This window comes from Botryllus schlosseri, chromosome 8 (genome assembly GCF_051294905.1).
Source record: "Botryllus schlosseri isolate E-star chromosome 8, Bs_hap1, whole genome shotgun sequence".
Taxonomy (NCBI): domain Eukaryota; kingdom Metazoa; phylum Chordata; class Ascidiacea; order Stolidobranchia; family Styelidae; genus Botryllus; species Botryllus schlosseri.
In genome coordinates, this window is record NC_137243.1 from 22194657 (window position 1) to 22216190 (window position 21534).

General features: G+C 39.0%; 1 protein-coding gene across 1 annotated transcript in view; it reads left to right on the forward strand.

Moving 5' to 3' along the window:
* Positions 1 to 4433: 4433 nt before the first annotated feature.
* Positions 4434 to 21534, forward strand: part of LOC145444494 (microfibril-associated glycoprotein 4-like) — a 58518-nt gene continuing 41417 nt past the window's right edge. The window contains exons 1-4 of the mRNA XM_080322487.1: positions 4434 to 4698; positions 6515 to 6643; positions 16740 to 16805; positions 20280 to 20345. Coding sequence (XP_080178613.1) covers positions 4557 to 4698; positions 6515 to 6643; positions 16740 to 16805; positions 20280 to 20345 — 403 coding nt within the window. The 5' untranslated portion in view covers positions 4434 to 4556. The remainder of the gene's footprint in view (positions 4699 to 6514; positions 6644 to 16739; positions 16806 to 20279; positions 20346 to 21534) is intronic.

Below are 21534 nucleotides of genomic sequence, written 5' to 3' on the forward strand. Positions count from 1 at the left end.
AAAGTGAGATGGACTTGTGTCTTCGAGTCTTGTGACTTGGTTACAACTAGGGCTGGGCACAGTGATTCGAGTACTCGAATCTGAATCGAGTATTAATTTTAATGATTCGAGCGAAATACGATTTTTTGAGTACTGGAAATATAGGCTCCTTGCCACAGAAAGTTAATTTATCGACGTGAATTATAGTTTCGATACTAATTTTCACTGTTGAAGCCTTGAAACCTTGATTAGCCGTATCGTATCATACGAAACATATAGTACTAAGTACAAACGTTACTGGAGGTAGCGCATTTCCGAAGTCATGGCCTTGCCACAACATTGTCACCAAGTGCAATGAAATCGTGATGGTCGAAAAAATACCAAATTATTTTTAATGTGATGGATAACAGGCATTATACACTTAGTGGTCGCATCAAAGGTACATGTTTGAACTTTGACATATCCATTCTTTTGTGACGTCATAATGAGTAACACTCGATTACTCGACTCGACTCGAAGCATATTTCGTGATGCAGAATCGAATCACTCAGGTACTCGATTTTGCCCAGCCCTAGTTACAACCCTACTGCCAGAGCCATTGACATAGTGTCCCGCAGTTGAATCCAAATCTGTTATAATGAAGTAAAAATTGTAATATATGAAAAAGGTTCACATGGCAGAACCTATCAAGGTTCGTTTGTGAACGTGAAACTCTAAATTTCTGAGGTTCACTTACAAAACTCGAACGGGAACTTAACGTTCACATCATCCCTACCGAATATGTACTCGTTAACGTTTGTTATGTATCGTTACTAGGACTGGGCAAAATCGAGTAGCTGAGTGATTCGATTCTGAATCACGTATTATGCTTCGAGTCGAGTCGAGCATTCGAGTATCACTCATTATGACGTCACAACAAAATGTAGCAAAGTGGAAATGTTGTGGGAGGATCATGAATTCGGAAATGTTTTTCCAGTGACGGTCGTAGCTTTGTACTATATGGTTCGTATGCTGCGATACGGCCAATCAAGATTTCAAGGCTTCCATAGTGGAAAATAGTATCGAAACCATAATTTTCGTCGATAAAATAACTTTCAATAGCGAGGAGCGTGCAATTTCAGTACTCGAAAAAATCGTATTTTGCTACTCGACTCGAATCATTAAAATAATTACTCGATTCAGATTCGAGTAGTCGAATCATTGTGCCCAAGCCTAATCGTTACCGTCGTATCTTGCCTGTCTACCAACTGTTTGTTTTTGTTATTTTTGTGTCACACAGAAAACAAAAACAGTTTCTACATTTCGAATTACATTCACCGTATTACTAACGCGTTCGCTACTGATGAAGTCACTCGAAAATTCATTTGCGTATAAATTACCAATACGAAGTTATTGTTTTGTGTAGTACATAGTTGAGTTTTCCGTTAGTTTGATCGTAAGCAACAAAATCATTGAATCTCAAGGTTGAAACAAAAACGTTGAACACTGGATTAGAGTTTACGGTGGTTTGAGATATCACCATGATTGCTCGTAAATCCCGCAAGGTCGCACGTGATACAACCCTTGTCAGACATGGCAACAAGGAAGTACAAGATATCTTTGTAGTAGTAAATTTACAATTAATCATATGATGACTGGTTAGCTCCTTACATATGGACGTATAGGTACCTGTTGGCTCAAGGAAACGTGACTCTTGAGACATTTGATGAAACGAGCCGTTGGTATACCGTGTCATATACGCAATTTCGTGTACCAGATTCGTGGGAGTAAATAGACTTAACGTATGATGTTGTTGTTATCATACATTATATTATACCTTTGTGACGCATTCAAATAAGCATGTTTTATGTGTTCGTATTGTAGCTCAATTATAGTCGTGGGTTTGGAGTTCGTTATATATGACGGTGTGAAATCCAAATAAGATCAGTTTTCAGGGGAATGTTTGCTGCTCATTGGTGGCGTGATCTATTGAGGGTAGAGTAACATCGCTGGAATCTCGTACAAAATGTATAATCTTTTTCGGCAACGAATTCAACAATTATGGCAGGAATTGCCTTCATTTACGCATCATTTTCATGAAACAGAGCATAGCTTACGTTTTTTGCGCCAGAGATAAGTATCGCATTTAGAAAGTGACCGTTCACATGTTTTCTTTTAGAAGCAAGAATTAGCAACAATGAGTATGAAACTTATCAATAAAGTTCGAGAGCAGGTTACACATTATAATAGTGAGTAACTGAACGAGCACATCATTAACTGGCCGGAAAAATAATTTCAGCTCCTTTAAAACTTCGTCTAAAACCTCCGATGACAAATAGAGCATATGTATATTTCGTGCTTTAGTAATTTCGGCGCCATTCACTTGAACGTATAACTTACTTAAATGATCAAGCCTGAGCTAAGTCGTAAAATGTAGACATGGAATGGCATTTCAACTAATTCAAATATTTTTGAATAATTTTTGAAGCCCCATCATCTTTGCGTTTTGAGCGCATTCTTAATTCTGTAGCGGCAGAAAATGTCATATTTTCTCACATGGTATGATTACAAACTCTACGAATCATTTGATATTTATGAAAACCTCTATCTCAGGAAGGGGCAGTATACGGCCCGCAGAGAGATTTACCTTGTTAGTATAATTCTACTCTGTTTTGGTTCTCCACGCTTTAAACTTAAAGCTAACATTAAATACGATATATTCCTTGTATAGGTGGATAAATACGCTACCAGTGTATATATTGACTAATCAGGCCCTTCATTTCCTATATACGGCCCTCTGATCGGAGGAGTTGCCCGCCCCTGCTCCATATGTATGTGCTTATTTACTGTAATGTAACTATCATCTCATACAACACGAAATATTTATCGGTGAATATCGATGGTTTCCATAGGATCGTGAGCATTGCGCGATTCACATTCGCTGTCAGATTAAAAGTAGTTGAGGATTCATCGGGTAAAGCCGCGCGATAACTCAGAACGCAATTTTACGTAGAGGGAATTTTGTGCGGCGGTGGACGCGTAATTAGTAGGGGTTGGCGGCCGTCGAAATGAAAATTGAATTTACGAATTCCTCCCGAATTTTTGAGTCAACGTTGATATTTTCTTAGCGCTGCGCGCGATTCAATGCAACTTTCTAATAACCGCAGTACAGATGTGAACAGCAGAGAAAACTATACGCTCCATGTAGAAATTCCAACTTGGAATCGAGTCTTTTTTACGAAATAAATTTGTTTCTGGTGCGTTTGGGCGATTTCAATATCCTTCCACCATACCGACTATCCTGATGATCCTGACAAAGTGACTACTTACAATTGGCCCACCCGAAAATATCATCATTTTTAACTTGCCCTAAATGTTCGAAAATACACCCTTGATCTACACTACCGGGAAATCTGATCCCATGGGCCAAGAAGAGAGAAAAATTGATAGGAATATGCGTCTGACTATTGCTACATTAATATCGAGCAGGGTGTAAAACTCGTTTCTATTTCTACCGAATTATCCCATAAACAAGTTGTACAATCGCCAACACCCCAATCGCACGGAGTTGGATTTTATGATCAATCATCAATCAAGTTTGATCCCGTAAGGCTACTAGTTCACTTACATTAGACAACGATGTAGCCTATTCTTTACATCGATTTCATTGGTTGGTTGAAATAACATCATTCGTTGACTACCTTTCATGTAGTGTATTTCGTTCTTGATGTTGCATGATTGCGGGTCAAGCTCACAGCAGAATATCATTGAATATTTACAAACGGAAAGCTGAATATTTCGAGCAGAATTTTGTTAAACGCATGTGAAAAGATCGGCTAGGTGCACGCTCGTGTAGTGTAGATTTTGATGCTGCCAGCGCGATGCATAGAGTGGTCCGATGTTGAAATGGAAATAATTTAAACCAAATATGTTATTATGACGTGAAAACTGTAATATATGAGAGAGGTTCCCAGTGCAGAACTTACCAAGGTTGGTTTGTTAACGCGAACCTCTAAATTTCTGAGGTCCACACACAGAATGCAAACGTGATCCTCACGTTCACAACATCCCTAGAAACTACTAATAATAAACACGAAATTCCTTCGTGAATCTGAAAAATTTTCGCGCCGTGCGCGACCATCAAGAATTCGATATTTCAGTCATAACATGACCATACTCGCGATTTCGGTGCGTATAGTAAGCCGATATGTATAAATAGATTAGCCAGGATCCCACCTAAACAGGACATGGACAATTTAAAATGAGTAGTTGGCGTCCAGTTTGTTCATTACGAACTAGGACCTGGAATGCAGCCGTAGGCTACATGATGAATCGAAATGCGGCCCTGAATAGTTTGCCAACCCCTGGTTTAGGTATACTACACCCAGCTTTGGCCACATCTGTAGATATTTGGAAAGAGGGGATAGACGGGACTATGATTTTGCAACAAACATTTACAGCAAGCGCATGATAACTTCGTTTGATCAAATTGCCAAAATTCTTCCAGAGAATAATTGGAAATCATCCGTACTTTTTATTCGTGCTTATAATACCACCTAGCAATCCTTCGCGAGCCTTAAACTTACTGCGGTGCCGAAATGCAATCTCGGCAAGAAAGTGAAGGCGTATACATGAACGAGAAGGATGATGTAGTGTTCCAATCCAAACCCATGCCGCCGGAGACGCAATCATCGAATTCGGGAAAACACCAGCTGACGACTTCAACACAGAATGACCGAGGTATATTCACTAGGGAACTATACTCTAGCTACATAGATCATAACCAACACGACTAGGATTGCTTTTAAAACAGAAGTAAGTTTGAGACAAACAAGATTAAATTATGGCTCTTATTCAAAATGTGTTTCTATTGTTTTTTTTGTGTGTATTTTCTTAATCCTGACGTCGCAAATCTTTGATTGTAGTGACAGTGCGGATTGGCATTGACAATTGAAAATATAAGGCAAATGTGGCTCCTTCGACCAAAATATCTTTAACCAGGACTAGATCGTCATTCAGCATTTTTACGGTCGGCGGTCTTCTTCATCAGAACACCCGTCCGTAGCAATGATCTATATCTGCATGTGATAACTGTTGAACCAACGACGATTTCGAGGGTTACATCTACCCCACATCGACCGTACACGCCGACTATATTGGGTGCAAATCGTCTGTATGCTCATACTAGATGTTTCCTCGAAGTTAATCATGCAATTATGGCACAAATAGACAGCGTTTGAGGAAAAAATGTAAAAGGCATTTGTTCAAAACACTGTTTAAACATGTTTTAAACAAAGTGACTGAAGACACCGTTCATTTTAAATACAACCCCAAATACGACCGACACCCAATAAAATACATGTCACCGACAAACGAGGCAGCAGGTGTCATGGCCGCAAAAGATACTTCGATACAGAACCTAAATAGCACTTTATCCGGACACGTAAACAGTACAGTGAGAGACGTCTGTTTCAACGTTGGGAGTCTTTAAACCTAGATTTATCGTGTCGCAGCATACAAGGTACGAGTACAAAGCTACTGTTAGTGGAGCATTATCACATGGCCGAACACCAGTTTGAATTATCTTTATTGCGATACAGAACTAGCCTTCTATAGTAGGCCTATTTATGGTATTGCAAAGAAAGGTACACGCGCAAACTTCCACACCGTTATCGATACTCGAACACTCGATTCGAAGCCAAATACACTATTCAGAATCGATGACTCAGGAACTCGATTTTGCCCAGTCCTATACAGGACAGCGCGACATCATAAATTATAGGTATGTTTCATACAATATTAATTGTTTACTTCGCAGGACAAGTTACGATTATATTCAGAAAATGCTGCTGATTAATTGGATGGAACACCTATATCACAGGGGTCGGGAACCGTTTTCATCGAAAGAGCGAAGTTTGCCCTATATTTACATTGTATTTTTTTAGATCTTACTCCCACGTAAGCAGTCGTGGTATTTTGTCGAAGAGCCATAACTTAACTCCAAAAGGGCCTTATATGACTCGCGAGCCATGGGTTCCCGACCTCTGCTGTATATCGTCGGCAGGGATGAGCATATTGGTCATGCCATTGAAACCATGTCGAATATCTATTGCAACAAGAATAGGCCGACAGCGTATTAAGTTTTGCGACGATCAATTTCTGCGAGTGTTTTGAATAATCTGCCGTCTATTACTGTACCATAGTGATGATTAACAGATGACACGGCGATTTCAGTTCTAGTTTTCGAGCCTAACGAACAATGCGATTGCGCATTTTTTTAATGTTCTAAGAAAATATATCGTTAGAAATAAACAAATTATGTTGATGCGGTGTAATTGACTTTAATAGCGTTTCGAATAAAATGTACCTATTTTAATTTCATCCATATTTTCATGACGTCAATAGGGTAGCCTATATATTATAGTACTCGATACTGGATCGAATCATTCGGTCTTACTCGAGAGTATTTCCAGTACCTATACTGATGATACAAAAATCAAAATAATTACTAAAGTTCTTCAATGAGAAAAGCATAGGGAATATCTTTTTGTTGCAGATGTCGCCAGGAAAAAATACAAATTCAATGTGATAATCTCAATGGTGGTCGCTTTCGTCTTTATCGCAACGTTGGCTTTGTTTGGGGTGCAAGCAAACTGGGCCTCCGTGAACAACAATCAGAATATCGGTATGTTGTCGTCCAGAAATTAAAATATATGAATGGAAATGTTGGTACTGATTATATTGCTTCGTTTCGGAATAGCGCTGGCCTGCCTGGATGCAAAAGCTTCATCACATGCAAGACTACTGCATCCGATTGTTGCGTATAATCAACTAAGTGTGCTTATGGGAAAAAGGGTTCTATAATAGATAAGTTCCAGGCAATCCTCGAATTGGTGAATCGAAGAAAATTCCAATTCCCTACATTACACTGTAAAAAATCTGGTAGATTTACTGGGAAATCTCTGTAAATTTTACAACGAATTACCAGTCGCAGCCAATAACTGAACGTAGCTTGTAATTATACATTTTGATATGTAATATTACCTTAATTTAGCTGTGAAGTCAAGTTACCAGAATTTCATCGCAAAATTACTGACAGTTACTTGTTACTGCAGTTTACCAGGCTATTGGCAAAATTGATTAGCTTCAAAATCGCTGCGGCCAATGTATATGGGGAACTGAATGTTACTGATATATCATTCTCGTGGTGATTTGACCTGATTCAACCTCGTTTGCGAAACTGGGGTCTGTCATACGGAAATTGGTGGCCCTAGTACCAATTTCAGTATAGTACATAGTAGGGTACAAGAAACAACTGGCAATCGTAGCTAATGTGGTTTTACACCATGGCCACTATATTATATTATAAGGCTATGGCTATACGGCCGGTCTCGCTGGTTACATTCGTTGTCACGGATAGAACTGATAAGTTAGAAAATCAGTTTAGGATGTATAATATTGTTTGGGAAACTAGAAATATCAGCACCGCATGCGCAGTTGATCATTTGTTAATGGTGGACAAGGCGACCTGTATGGGTTACATTAGGTTACCGTTACGCGTTACTGGGTTTCTGAGATTCGTTGTAAACAACCAACGCACAACTGTGACATCACAAGCAGCGTCTGGTTAAGTAAGTACAGTAAGTAGTGAACAACACTTGGAATAAATATCAATTTATACGAGATTAGATGAAAAAGAAAGGGAATATATGTAATAATAAATGTTTCTGTATGGAAAACACGACCTAGATCAAACATTATAACGTGGCCAGTAAATATTATTGGTGGCATATGTGAGCGGATGAATATATCACTTATTTCGAAATCGCCTGAGTGTCGTCTGGCCAGCAGAGATGAGCATGGATTAGGATTAGGTTTTGAAAAAACAGGATTTGTGATATTTTGTCGGATTTGGATTGGATTTGGATTAGACATTTTTTTCGGAACGGATTAGGATTTGGATTGGATTTTCCTATTTTCTGGGAGATTGAAATGTCGTGTGGCGAATGGCGACAAACTTTATTCAGATCAGTTATTAATGTACTTATGGTTACTAAGTTATCTGGAATCAAGTGAATCGTTGGTTGTGAAAGAAAATTTTCGAATCCCTCCATTGCATAAATTAGTATTTTTTCTGAATTTCCAGTTAGAATCGGATTAGGATTGGACATGGACTTGAATATGAAAAAGTTATGGATCATGATTTGGATTTGAAGGTTCGGATTTGGATTGGATTAGGACATAGAAATTTCAAATCCGCTCATCTCTGCTGGCCAGTGGCCGTTATTGAGATTTGAGCGAAGGGTGGAGCGAAGCTTATTGTGCTTGAAGAAAGTGGACACGATCGTTGAAGATTGCTAGGAATGCTGAATGGGGTACGCATCGTTAAAGGTACAGTACTACATAGCATTTGTTACCGTGAATATCTATGACTGTGCACACCACCGGGATGACTTTGATTTCATGATTGAAATATTTCATTCGCCGCATTTTCTGTTCTATTTTGGGATATTAGTCGACTTATATAGTGACCTGTGCCACCACATACTCCGCCGCGGAGGAGTTGAAACTGTTGGTTTCTTACTGTCATTTTCGGGCCATACCATAGAGATGTTTTCATTCACTGCTGGATTTGTTTGGCACACACGCCACCTCAAATGAGGAACCTTTTGCTTCAATACATTAGATAAAGTATGTCTTGAATCTCTGCTATATCATGTAAAATGCGGAGCCGTCATCACACAAGGTACCAGTACCGGTACTTCGAAACATGTTATATATATTTTTGTTTGCCCATTTGTCTTAGTATATTTAATGTCATGTCTAGGTTAGCAACTTTGCTTAATATAGCGACTTATGCATGAATTCTTTTCAGTGGAACTGCTTGTTACACAGAAGGAATGAGGACGAGAAAAAGAAATAACTGGAAGTCTGGCCGGTGGTGGAATTAATTCACCTTTTCTTGAGACCACTCGTGTTACTGCATGTCTCCTAAAGAAGAATTAGACCTCCAGCAGCAATACTTTTCCATCGATAACCATTTCATCGTGAATCATGAATGAATATACAGTTTGTACCAATGTCGTTTTGGGAGTGTGAAGAAACTTTTCCGATGTTTCAGCATCGCGTTGCTTTGCGATAGGTATGGATGTACGCGAATTTACAAGCTGGTATGTAGTCCTGATTTACACGGACAGCATGTAGGTAGGTAGGCGGTAAAATTACAGTCTCGGTCGTAAATGTACAGGAGAACATGTAGCTTGGATATACCGCGGGAGACTGTAACATTACAGTCTGGTGTGTTAAGTCAGATTACCTGACGAATGTAAGTAAAATTTACGTTGACTAACGGTAATGTTATAATACCACGAAATGTCTGGCTACAGTGCTTCCAAACATTTCGCGGTAAATCGAGGTTTTTATTTTTAACAGTGTAGCTGATCGTCCCTTGGGGCCACCCGGGCATTGGCTGATATATAATTCCTCTCTACAACAATATTACCAATAATTTATCATTTATACATGCAGATCAATGAGCATAATGAAATGACGGCTACAATTGCGATATTTCTACACTGTAAAAAAATAACCTCGATTTACCGCGAAATGTTTGGAAGCCCGGTTGCCAGACATTTCGTGATAATGTAGCAAAGCCGTTAGTCAAATGTAAATTTAACTTACACTCGTCCGGTAATCTCACTTTACACGCCAGCCTGTAGCGTTACAGTCACCTCCGGTATATCCAATCTACATGTTCTCATGTACATTTGCAACCGAGACTGTAATGTTGCCGCCTACCTATATACATTATACATGCTGTCCGTGTAAATCAGGATTACATACCAAACCTATCACAAAGCAACGCGATGCTAAAATATCGCAAAACTTTCTTCACACTTCCAAAACGACATTGGAACAAATTGTATATTCATTCATGATTCACGATGAAATGGTTATCGATGGAATGGCATTGCTGCGGGAGGTCTAATTCTTCTTTAGGAGACTTGCAGTAACACGAGTGGCCTCAAGAAAACGTGAGTTAATGCCACTGCCGGCCGAACTTCCAATTGTTTCTTTTTCTCGTCCTCATTCCTTCTGTGTAGCTAGTATCTTGCAGTTCCAATAAAAAGAATCCATGCGTTAGTCGCTATATTAAGCAAAGTTCCTCTCCTGGACAATAGTGGACATGACATTATAAAGACCAAGACAAATAGGCTAACAAAATATAACATGTTTTCAAGTACCGGTACTGGCACATTTTGTGATGACGGCTCCGCCTTTTACATGATATAGGAGACATTCATGAATTACTTTATTTATATATTGAAGCAAAAGGTTTTTCATTTGAGGTGGCATGTGTAGCAAACAAATCCAGCAGTGGATGAAAACATCTCTATGCTATGGCCCGAAAATGACATTAAAAAGCAGACAGTTTCAACTCCTCCGCGGCGGAGTATGTGGTCGGACTGGTCACTATACAAGTCGACTAATATCCCAACACACAACAGAGAATGCGGCGAATGAAATATTTCAATCATGAAATCAAAGTCATCAAAGGCTGGTATGCAGAGTCGGATATTCACGGTAACAAATACTATGTAGTACTGTACCTTTGACGATGCGTATCCCATTCAGCATTCCTAGGAATCTTCAACGACCATGTCCACTTTCTCCAAGCACAACAAGCTTCGCTCCACCCTTTGCTTAAATCTCACGACTGACCAGACGACACTCGAACGATTTCGAAATAAGTGATATCCATCCGCTGACATATGCCACCAATAAGATTTACTGGTTACGTTATGATGTTTGAACTAGGTCGTTTTTCCATACAGAAACATTTATCATCACATGTAGTCCCTTTTTTCATCTAATTTAGGGTTGCCATACGTCCGGAATTTCCCGGACATGTCCGGAATTTCACTGAAAAATCTGCGTCCGGGAGGAATTTCTAAAATATGCCTAAATGTCCGGAATTTTGAAGGCTTCAAACAGGCTCAATTTTTTTTTCGTAAATCAACATAAACAGTATTATTTTCAAGCAGATTTACGCTATTCAAAATTGTTCTTCGCGCTGCGCGCGAGTTAATGCAACGTATGATGATATTAATATGGGCACCTGGTGCTGGTACTACTCTCGTCGAAAATGCAATCAAAATAAAAACCATCACTTACTGAAACAAGTCTGATTGTAACCGTAATTATAAGATATAACGGTATATTCCTAAACTTGGTTAGGTCGACTGGATGCTTCGGTCAGAGACAGGGGTTCCAAATCTTGCGGTCGTTCGCCTTAATCTGGGGATCGCGATGATGTTGGACGTAATTGACTTCCTAGGCCGTTAGATAAGTTTGGGCAAGCTGGATTTTTTTAGTAATCCGCTTATCAAGTCTTGAGCTTTGTCACGGAACATTTTCAAATGGGAAATGAGGTCGCGACCATAAAATCCTGGAAATCACCAGATGTGCAACCTGTTGGTGCATTTTACAATGGCCTAATATATGGAAGAATCAATATTATTGACAGAATTCATTCATAAAATTGAACAGCCAAATGCATATAGTAAGTGCCCAACAAGTAACATCGACTACCCTATGGTGGCCCCAAGATCAGTGGCTTTTTTTGGGTGGAAGGGGGGAGGGGAGAAAAAATGTTCTTTCGGACCTGATTAAAACACTTAGACAGATAACCGCACCAACCGCAGGGCTCTCAAACACAATCCTGACAGGCCAGACACGGCCCGCCAGATGATATCATTCTGCCCGTAGAGGAATGTATTTTAGACCCTAGCAAGTAGCAATCACCAGATCTCACATTACAGATGGCCCAATTCATGACCTATGTTCCACTCCATTCCTGTATAGTGTATACCGTCGATGGGCAATGGTTTGCTATTGTGACGTCATATTGACGGTCAATGTAATACACCTCATTTTAAAATCCGCTAGTGGGCGCTTAAGAGCGTCCGGAATTTGCTTCACAAAAATATGGTAACCCTAATTGGTTTAATTGATATTTATTCCATATGTGGTTCACTACTTACTGTACTTACTTAACCAGACGCTGCTTGTGATGTCACAGTTGTGCGTTGGTTGTTTACTACGAATCTCAGAAAAAGCAGTAACCTAATGTAACCTATTCAGGTCGCCTTGTCCGCCATCAACAAATGGTCAGCTGAGCATGCGGTGCTGATATTTCTAGTTTCCAGAACAATATTATACATCCTACACTAATCTTTTAACTTATCAGACTTATCCGCGACAACGAATGTAACCAGCGAGACCGGCCTTATGATAAAATATAATGGCTATGATGAACCACACTATACTTAAATTGTTACTAGGGCCAACAATTTACGTATGACAGACCCCAGTCTCGCGAACGAGGTTGAATCAGGTCAAATCACCTCTATAATGATATATCAGTAGGGCCATTTAAAGTCATATTTTTTCTATGCATGAATAAGTCGTGAAATCAATTTTAACGCGAAAACCATGTCCCTTATATGGTAGGCTTACCATATTTTTGAAATCTAAAAAGAGGACACTTTTTCAGAAATTTGCAACTTGCAAAACCGGAGTAGAATTCTCAAAAAACGGTGAATTTTTTCCACTTTGTGATCGGTTGACTGAAAAAAAAATCATCTCTCCTGCTCAGAACTCAAAATACCGTTTTTCTCTCCACTTTGCCAGGTGGATGACTAAAAAAAGGTCATCTTTTCGACCAAGATAAAATCACCGTTTTTCACTCCGAAACACCCGCCGGAGCGTCATTTCTGTGCTAATTTGCGGCATATCACTCGCAATTTGCTCTAAATCTGACCTAAATTTTCAAAAAAGAGGACAAAATCTCAAAAAAGAGAACAAAAGGGCGTCCTCCGAGGACATTTTCAAAAAAGTCAGAAAAGAGGACAAATCCTCTAAGAGGACGTATGGTAAGCCTGTTATATGGGGTATATTAAGAAAGTTATAAAGTCATATAAAGTCCTATTTTCCTGGTTAAGTCATATTTGAGTTATAAAGTCATATTGTTGTATACTTTAAATGAAAAGTGTCAATTTAAGCGGTGAAGCAATTAAGCACCAAGAAAGTAAGGCAATTTTTGATTGAACGAAGGCAAGCTGTAAAGTTAGCCTACATAACATTGCAGTCACAGACCTATGAGGTTACACATTGCATTATGAGGTCATACAATGCACTGTGTTGCTGCACTATCTGTTTTACTTCTGTGCAGTTCAGTCAGTATCAGTAGACAGGCAGGCTAAACAGCTCATTCTTGGTCAACTAATATACTAATACATTTGGATTTGAATAAAATAGTATAATAAATAATTGAAGAATTGGTCACCGAAATATGCCTCCACTACAACAATATTTCAAACTTGATACTGAAAATGGAAAGTTTTACGTACACCATCAGAGAGGTTAATGCCATTGATTTCAGAAAAGATCCGCTTGAGCTCAAACATTACATTAAGAAGCGTTTGGACAAAAACGATGTGAAATAAATTATGGATTTAAAAAGGCAAGACATTTCACCAGCGCTGTATGCAAAAATGCAGAAGTGTCAACCCACATCAGCGTCTGTGGCGGGCTCATTTTCCTTACTAAAGTCATTTTTACGCCCAAATTGTCACTTTAAAGACTCCAACATTCCACACTACATGAAACTGTACTACACTACAACAGTGGTTTAAAATAAACATGGATGCATATTACTGTTATGTTGTGTATGTTTTACTCGTCAGTTCCATGAGTGACCTTGGTTACTTGAAAAAATACACTATTTTCACATAAAGTCATATAAAGTCATGTTTTCCATAAAATAAAGTCATATAATTGATTTTTTAAGGTCATATAAGAATGGCCCTATACATCAGTAACATTCAGTTCCACGTACACATTGGCTGCAGCGATTTTGAAGCTAAGCAATTTTGTCAATAGCCTGGTAAAATGCAGTAACGAGTAACTCTGAGTGATTTTGCAAAGAAATTCTGGTAACTTACTTTACAGCTAAATTAAGGTGATATTACATATCAAAATGTAAAATTACAAGCTACGCACAGTAATTGGCTGCGACCAGTCATTCGTTGCAAGATTTACAGAGATTTCTCAGTAAATCCATCAGATTTTCTACGGTGTATGTTTTCGCCTGTAAATGCATAGCTGCTAGCGTTTATACCTCGTTTTTTTCCTAGTAGCTTCACTAGCCATTCACTATAGCATCCTAACAAAGTCGTTCACAAAAAAGGAAGCAGCAAGCTGGTTCGTTTTTTCTATTTGTCTTACACGTTGAGATTATAAAGTAAGCACATGTTGCCAGTTTGTATTTGACCTAGTTCGTTTTTTTTTTGTTATACCTCTGATATAGCAGTTTTATCTGTATCTGAACTCCGTAATGTAATAATCAGCGATCTCCTACAATGTTCAGATCCAGAATCGAGCATTATTCGGGATGGTTAGAGCTGAGTAGTGGGAGAAGATTTTTCCACTGTTAACGGGAAGCGTAGTTCGTAGTTACAGGTGGCGACTGTGTACTAAGGCCTTGCGGCCCCTCGTCGTCATCCTGGTCCGTACCGGATTTTCACTGGTGTGACAAATAAATGATTCATTGATTGATTGAGCTCCGATACTATTTTCAATCGTGGAATCCACGAAGCCGCGATTGGTCATATCTAGTGTTGCATTAAAAACAAAAATTAATTTGAAACAAATATGGTCCTTTTTAAGATATTGTTATTTATTGTTTTGTTTTTGTTAACTATTACGTCACCGATCTTTAATTGCGACGTCATAGTGGACCGACAATTGCAATTGAAAATACAGGGCAAATACGGCTCCTTTGACGGCAAAATCCTTGCTATCCCTGTCTTGAACGGATCAAAAATACCCTTAACCAGGACTATCACTATGCAGTGTTCTGTAGTGAGCGGTCATCATCATCAATACATCCATTTTGTACTAATAATTTATAGCTACATGCAATGACTACTGAACCAGTGACGTGCGGTGACGTTCATGGCTGGTGAGGCACGCCCCCCCCCCCACACACACAGAGAAGAACAACACGCACGTAAAGAGACTTGAAATGTGAATAACAAAAGCAGCAGGTATAGAGAGCATTTTCTTTGCACACTGGTAGCCATTGCAATTTCACATTCTATAATACATGTAGGACCGGTCGCTATTGTGCCAAATGGACATGTTTAGACAATAATTACTATCTTTTCAAGTAGGCCTTCCGGTATAAATTATTCGAAGATCACGAAAAAAGCATCCTCAGGTACAAATTTTATTCAGTAAAAAACACTAGGTTTGCTGAATTTCGAAAGAAAATACACTAGGTCAAGTCAAAACACACTAGGACTAGATCTAGTGTCTAGGAGTGGCACCACTACCACAAACAACAACGCAGGCTTTGTAAGTATGGCTATCACAATCAAAATCACATACCACAATTAACGGTTAAAGGGATTGCAGTCGAACACAGCATAAAGGACATAGACAACGACAATAGATCCTATATGCAAATAGCTATCACATATCAAAATTTAGCGTAGCTATGGGTGCAAAATACATAACAGCTACATAATAAGTAAGGGAATGTATTGGCTTCGCATTACGCATTGGCCGTCGCTTCAATCTTATAATTCCTACAAGACTGTTTGATTTCGAAATCTGTAGCGCGTTTCACTCGGTTTCGATTGTCCAATTGTTAGCGAATAGTGCATGAACCAAATTCGTTTGTGCCTCACCTAGCCATTGTTTCTCTACGATGGCATTGTCTGTAATAAAGGCGAAGGTCACCTTTCTTGTCGATTTTTGGAGGTTCTGATGCTCTGACAGTGTTAATATTTATATTTTCAAAATCAGTGTGACTATAGCATTTCATTGATTCCAGTTATTAAGAATTCCGAGCTATTTATGATGAATTGCATTTTTGCAGGCGAGGCACGACCCGCCCGTGCCTCACCTGTGCCTCACCTCTCCTTTCGCCCTGTATTTTCGAATAATAATGATGCAAATTGATGATGTTTGGTGAAAAATTGTTCCAATTTAGTTATTTATGAACATCGATGTGTAACATCAATATAATCATCGACTCATGGAGGGGTTTCATAATTTTCACTTACTCATCCAGACGACAGGTGAGGCAGTGCCTCACCTGCTTCATTGGACCGCACGTCACTGTACTGAACTGACGACGAGTTCGAGGGTTCCAACCACTCCATATCGTAAACGTCGTGTATATTGGGTGCGAATCGTCCGTAGACTAATACTACATGTTTTTTCGAACGTATTTGCACACATATGTCAAAACTATACTACTTTTGCAAAAAAATAATCTTGTATTTTATACAATGGCATTTTCTAAAAACTGTTCAGAACAATAAAAAAAACATTTGTTTGAAATTCAATCCTATTCATATCCCAGTCATACCATACGAAACGGGTAGTACGAAGCTATGCACATAAGTTGTTCGGAGTCTAGATCAGCTACAGTTAGAAGAATCCGACTATTGTACACAGAGAACCATGTAGAAATGGAAAAAACTCATGATTCTTAGTTCTAAAGATAAACGTATCAGTTTTAAGTTATTTTTATTATGAACAAGTAATTTCAGTGGTGCTTCGATTTTTTTTGTAGCCATTGTGCATTCTGAAATCGATATTTCGAGTAACTCAGTATCCTTTTATACTTCGTATTATTCTTTATTGGATGCTTAAATTTAACAACCTGCAAATCTTTTTCCCTTGTCTTCGCAATTTCGTACCTCTAGAGTTGAAGGAAAATACCGAAAGTGCAATGAGGACATCGGAGAAAACTCACCTGGATATGATTCAAGGTATTATTGGGTAAATTGGTACCGTTTTCTAAAGAGAGCCGTGCTCTGTTGGCTTCACAGCTGCATGAAAAAAAATCATCGACAATGACATACGCACGCATATATAAATTGTACATATTTAACAATTATGTACCCAAAGAAAACTAATCCACTTCATATAGAGCAGGGGTGGGCAATTGTTTTTCCAAACGGGCCAAATGAGAAGCAAAAAATAGTTTTGCGCGCCGAGCGAAACGTTTAAACCAGTATTTCGCAAGCTTTTTGAGCTAACGCCCCCAGGAAAACGAATAAAGTGCCAGCGCCCTTTCACGGTCACCAATGACCCCAGGGAGGCGATGGCGCCCACTTTGGGAACCATGGACTGGTTTAAACTAATTTGAGGCGTCATTTTATAATAACCTCTCAATTCGTCATAATCTCTAAATTGAGAGAAACAAATTACAATGTTAACACCAGCTGCTGAGTGGATGTGTTGCTATCAGGTAAGGAGAACATTTGGCCCGCGACTGCGGGTTGGCCACCACTGATATCGGCACAGCCATTCGATGGTTTTCAGAGCCGGAGCCGGAACTGGAGCCGGAGCAGTGGTAATAATGCGGCCCCGGAGCTTGAACCGGAGCAGTAGTGATAATACGGCTCCAGAGCTGGAGCCGGAGCTAATGTATGATAGAAGAAAGCTCCGGAACCGGAGATGAAGTAATTCAACATATACGGCTGCTCCAAAGCCCTGCTGGCAAGATTTTTTTATTGAGAAACCACAATGTATTTGGGATATCAGAAAGCTTGGTCGCTCATCCCGAGAAGATTGTAGCTTAGTAAAGTAGCCTTGTTATTTTGCCAGCGAAGCCTTACGATATTCGCCTTATCTCAGTCACTGCGGCCCGTTTGCGTGTTTTTCTGTCGCATTGCCGACAGAAATGCACTCTTAAACAGTGGCGGTCCAGTATACTGGACAGCCGGTCGCAAAGGGTTAAACGCTGATTCCTTTGTTACCACAAACTAGATACACAGATTCACACCCGCAAGTAACTATTTAATGCTCCAATTGACATTGTCGGCCTTCAGTCCCGATCTTTTTTGACATACCTGTTCATCATTCAAGGGTGATGATGACTGCTATTCGCGTGTACTAATTGCTTTGTCTCACAAATTAGGAATTTTGGAACATATCTTGGTGCATCGAGTTTGTAATTCGTCATTTACATTCAACACAATGGGTTTGTGTCACTAAGTAGCTCAAATCGCTTGTATATTGTTTACATATTATAAAGGTATCAAGGGCTGCATTGCCGCAATTCCGGAAAACGTTGACAAAGCCTTATTTGAGTAAGAATTGCGCTCAACAATGAATTCCAATTCTCAGGCAACAGGGATGTAACCAAGTCAAAAGGTTCAGAGTCACAAGTCACTCTCATTTTATTAGTCTTCACCCGAGTCATATCGAATCATTTTCTAGTAACCACCGAGTCACGTCCTAGTCAAAGTCCTAGAGCAGAGAGTCTAGTCCCATGGTGTAATGACTCGAGTCTGAGTCCAAGTCACGGTTTTGACTGTCTAGTTACGGTTTTGTTTGCTTGTTTATTTGTTAGTGGTATTCATGGCGTTTGTCGACTCCTATGGTCATTTACACCAGGCCGATATTCCTTACTTTTATTCCGCAGCTGCCGACTTGTAGCACATCCCACTTCTAGGCTTTTATAAGACACCGCCGACGTGGATGTGATGACGAGGAGGAGCCTAGATAAACCTCAACCACTTGGGTTGGAATTGTGGAGTCGACCTCGGGCGGAATCGAACCCGCAACCCATTGGCGCTGCATTTGTGGATTATACCACTACACTATCTAGCCACCAGTTTCTAGTTGAAGTCTAGTTGCAGACCCACTTATCACAACTCTGCTTGTTGATACCGAATTCTTCGCATTCCTAATGTGCTAATTTTCCTCACTTTTAACAATTTCCGTCGCATTTTAAAGTACCAGTACTAATAGACGGAATACCAATAGTGTGATAACTTTACTGATCTTCGAGATTACAATGAAATGTCGGTATCGGCTGTTTCAGTCTCAAGACATATGACTTGGTCCGAGTCGAACGCAATGACTGGAGTACAGGTTGAGTCATTTAAAAAAAAAAACTCAGTCTGAGTCATTTTCCGTAATTCGAGAAAATGACTCGAGTTAAGTCGAGTCACCAAAAATCGTAACTTGACGTATTACAACATTGTCAGGCATACACAATACCACACTGTCCAATTCCACTCTCCGATCAGCTATCTGTGGGTTTCTTGTGATGGTACGCAAAAACAGAATTCGATACACACATGGCGTCTATGTTCACAAGGATTGCTGTATTTGACTGATTGTCACCGATTCAAATGAGTGTGAAACCACAAATAGGTACCCGAAAGTTCCGTATTCGTGATATACCTAATCTGCTGAACACACTTATTTTCCTCCAATGGATTTAAACTGTTAATCTGCAGTACCCCTTTGGAGTTGTCAGTAAGCTCTTATGGGCATAAGTACATTTTTTCGAAAGGCACAAGTGATTCTTTATTCATTCATGGCGTCATGTTGCTAATCCAAACCCCATATTTCCGTGAAGTAATATACTAGCATACACAATATCTAGCGACGACTCAGGCCACAAAAGATGTTATATTGACTGTAATATATGAAGAGGCTCACAGTTCAGAACCTACCAAACCTCGTTTGCGAACGCGAACCACCAAACTTCTGAGGTTCATACACAAAACGCGAACCTGACGTTCACGCCATCCTTCGTGCCGGGCATACATAGCATACCGTAGTTCGACCCCCCAATAATTACATCAATATTTCCGTTAACCGATGATCCAAAGGTATTCCAAATGTGAACAGCTATCTCTTACGGTTTAAGCGCACTATTTAATTTTAACTCATACTGCCTATTCGTTACACATTAATAATAGTAAGACCTTGATAGCTTTCACACTCTATTTAACGTCCACTTGCGAGTGTAACTAATTAAGTTATATTCACTCGCAAGTGGACGTTAAATAGAGTGTGAAAGCTATCAAGGTCTTACGTTTATATATATCGTCTGCTATCGGCGCAACAAAGTATTATTAATAGTGAAATTAACTTTCATTCGAATAACTGTGACTAACGGTGTTGTTTCGTTATTAATAAACCTCCAAGTGATATTGCTATTGAAAACCTGCGTTAGTGACCAGTATGATGTTTTTTACTTATAGGCCCACTTCAGGCTGTACGCGGCTATACAGGATAAGGATGACCTTATATGTCGTTTAAAGTAATATTACTATTGACGCTGTCCATTTCAGTGTCTCTTCAGATAGCTCTAATTCCCTCTGAACTCGATATTTTGTACAATTCAGTATTTTTGTAGTCTTTGTGTTCTAATTCATCGGAAGCTGGAATCCAAATACCAGAAAAGCTATACCCTTGACTTCGATAATTCGTACCTTTAGAGTTGAAGGAAAAGATCGAAAGTGCAATGAGGACATCGGAGAACAATCATCTGGATATGATACAAGGTATCCATGAGTAACTTGGTACCGCTATTTAAAGAAAGCCATATATATGTTCCGTTTGCTTCGCCGATTACTGTAAGACGATAAAAATTTATGACGTACATTAACACATTATTACATTTTATACATACACTCTAAATTCGAATGCGTGCAGAGGAACGCAAATTTACACGCCAAATCCAGTTTTTTTTAACTACCACACAACGTGCTGGAGCCGATGTGTGCCTGGCTATCCTGTGTTTAGTGGTGGAGTGTTCATGCTGACTTGCGCAGAGCTCGAAATTAATACCAGCCATCCATGAACTTTTACTCAGCTTAGGCTCAAAAAAGATTTATTGCAACGAAAGATGAATACAGAACATTCATTTGCAGACGAAAATGTGTGAATTTCTAGCTTGCACAATTGAAAAATTTAAGCTTTTCCAAATAGAAATAAGAACTACAGCTACAAAGTTGTCATAAATTAGATTCTAATTAGAGCAAAGAAACGTTTCACTAATTGGTGTAGAATTAGAATTATTAGAATTATAGCAACACAGTTGTTTTCGTAAATTAGATTCTAATTAGAGAAAAGAAGCATTTCACAAATTGGTGTAGCAATAGAATTATAGCGACACAGTTGCAACCACAAACCACATTTGAATCAGAGCAAAGAAACAATTACAATCCTAGCGACACGGTTGTTTTCACAAATTAGTTTCTAATTAGAGCAAAGAAACATTTCACAAATTGGTATGGAATTAGAATTATAGCGACACAGTTGCAACCACAGATTACATCTGAATCAAAGCAAAGAAACATTTCACAAATTGGGATAGAATTAGAATCATAGCGACAGAGTTGTCATCACAGATTAGATTCTAATTGGAGCAAAAACATTTCAAAAATTGGAGTAGAATTACAATCATAGCAACACAGTTGTTTTCATAAATTAAATTCTAAGTAGTGCAAAAAACATTTCCCAAATTGGAGTATAAGTAAAGTCATAGCGAGACAGTTGTTTTCACAAATTAGATTCAAATTAGAGCAAAGAAACATTTCACAAATTGGGGTAGAATTACAATCATAGCAACACAGTTGTTTTCATAAATTAAATTCTAAGTAGTGCAAAAAACATTTCCCAAATTGGAGTATAAGTAAAGTCATAGCGAGACAGTTGTTATCACAAATTAGATTCTAATTAGTGCAAAAA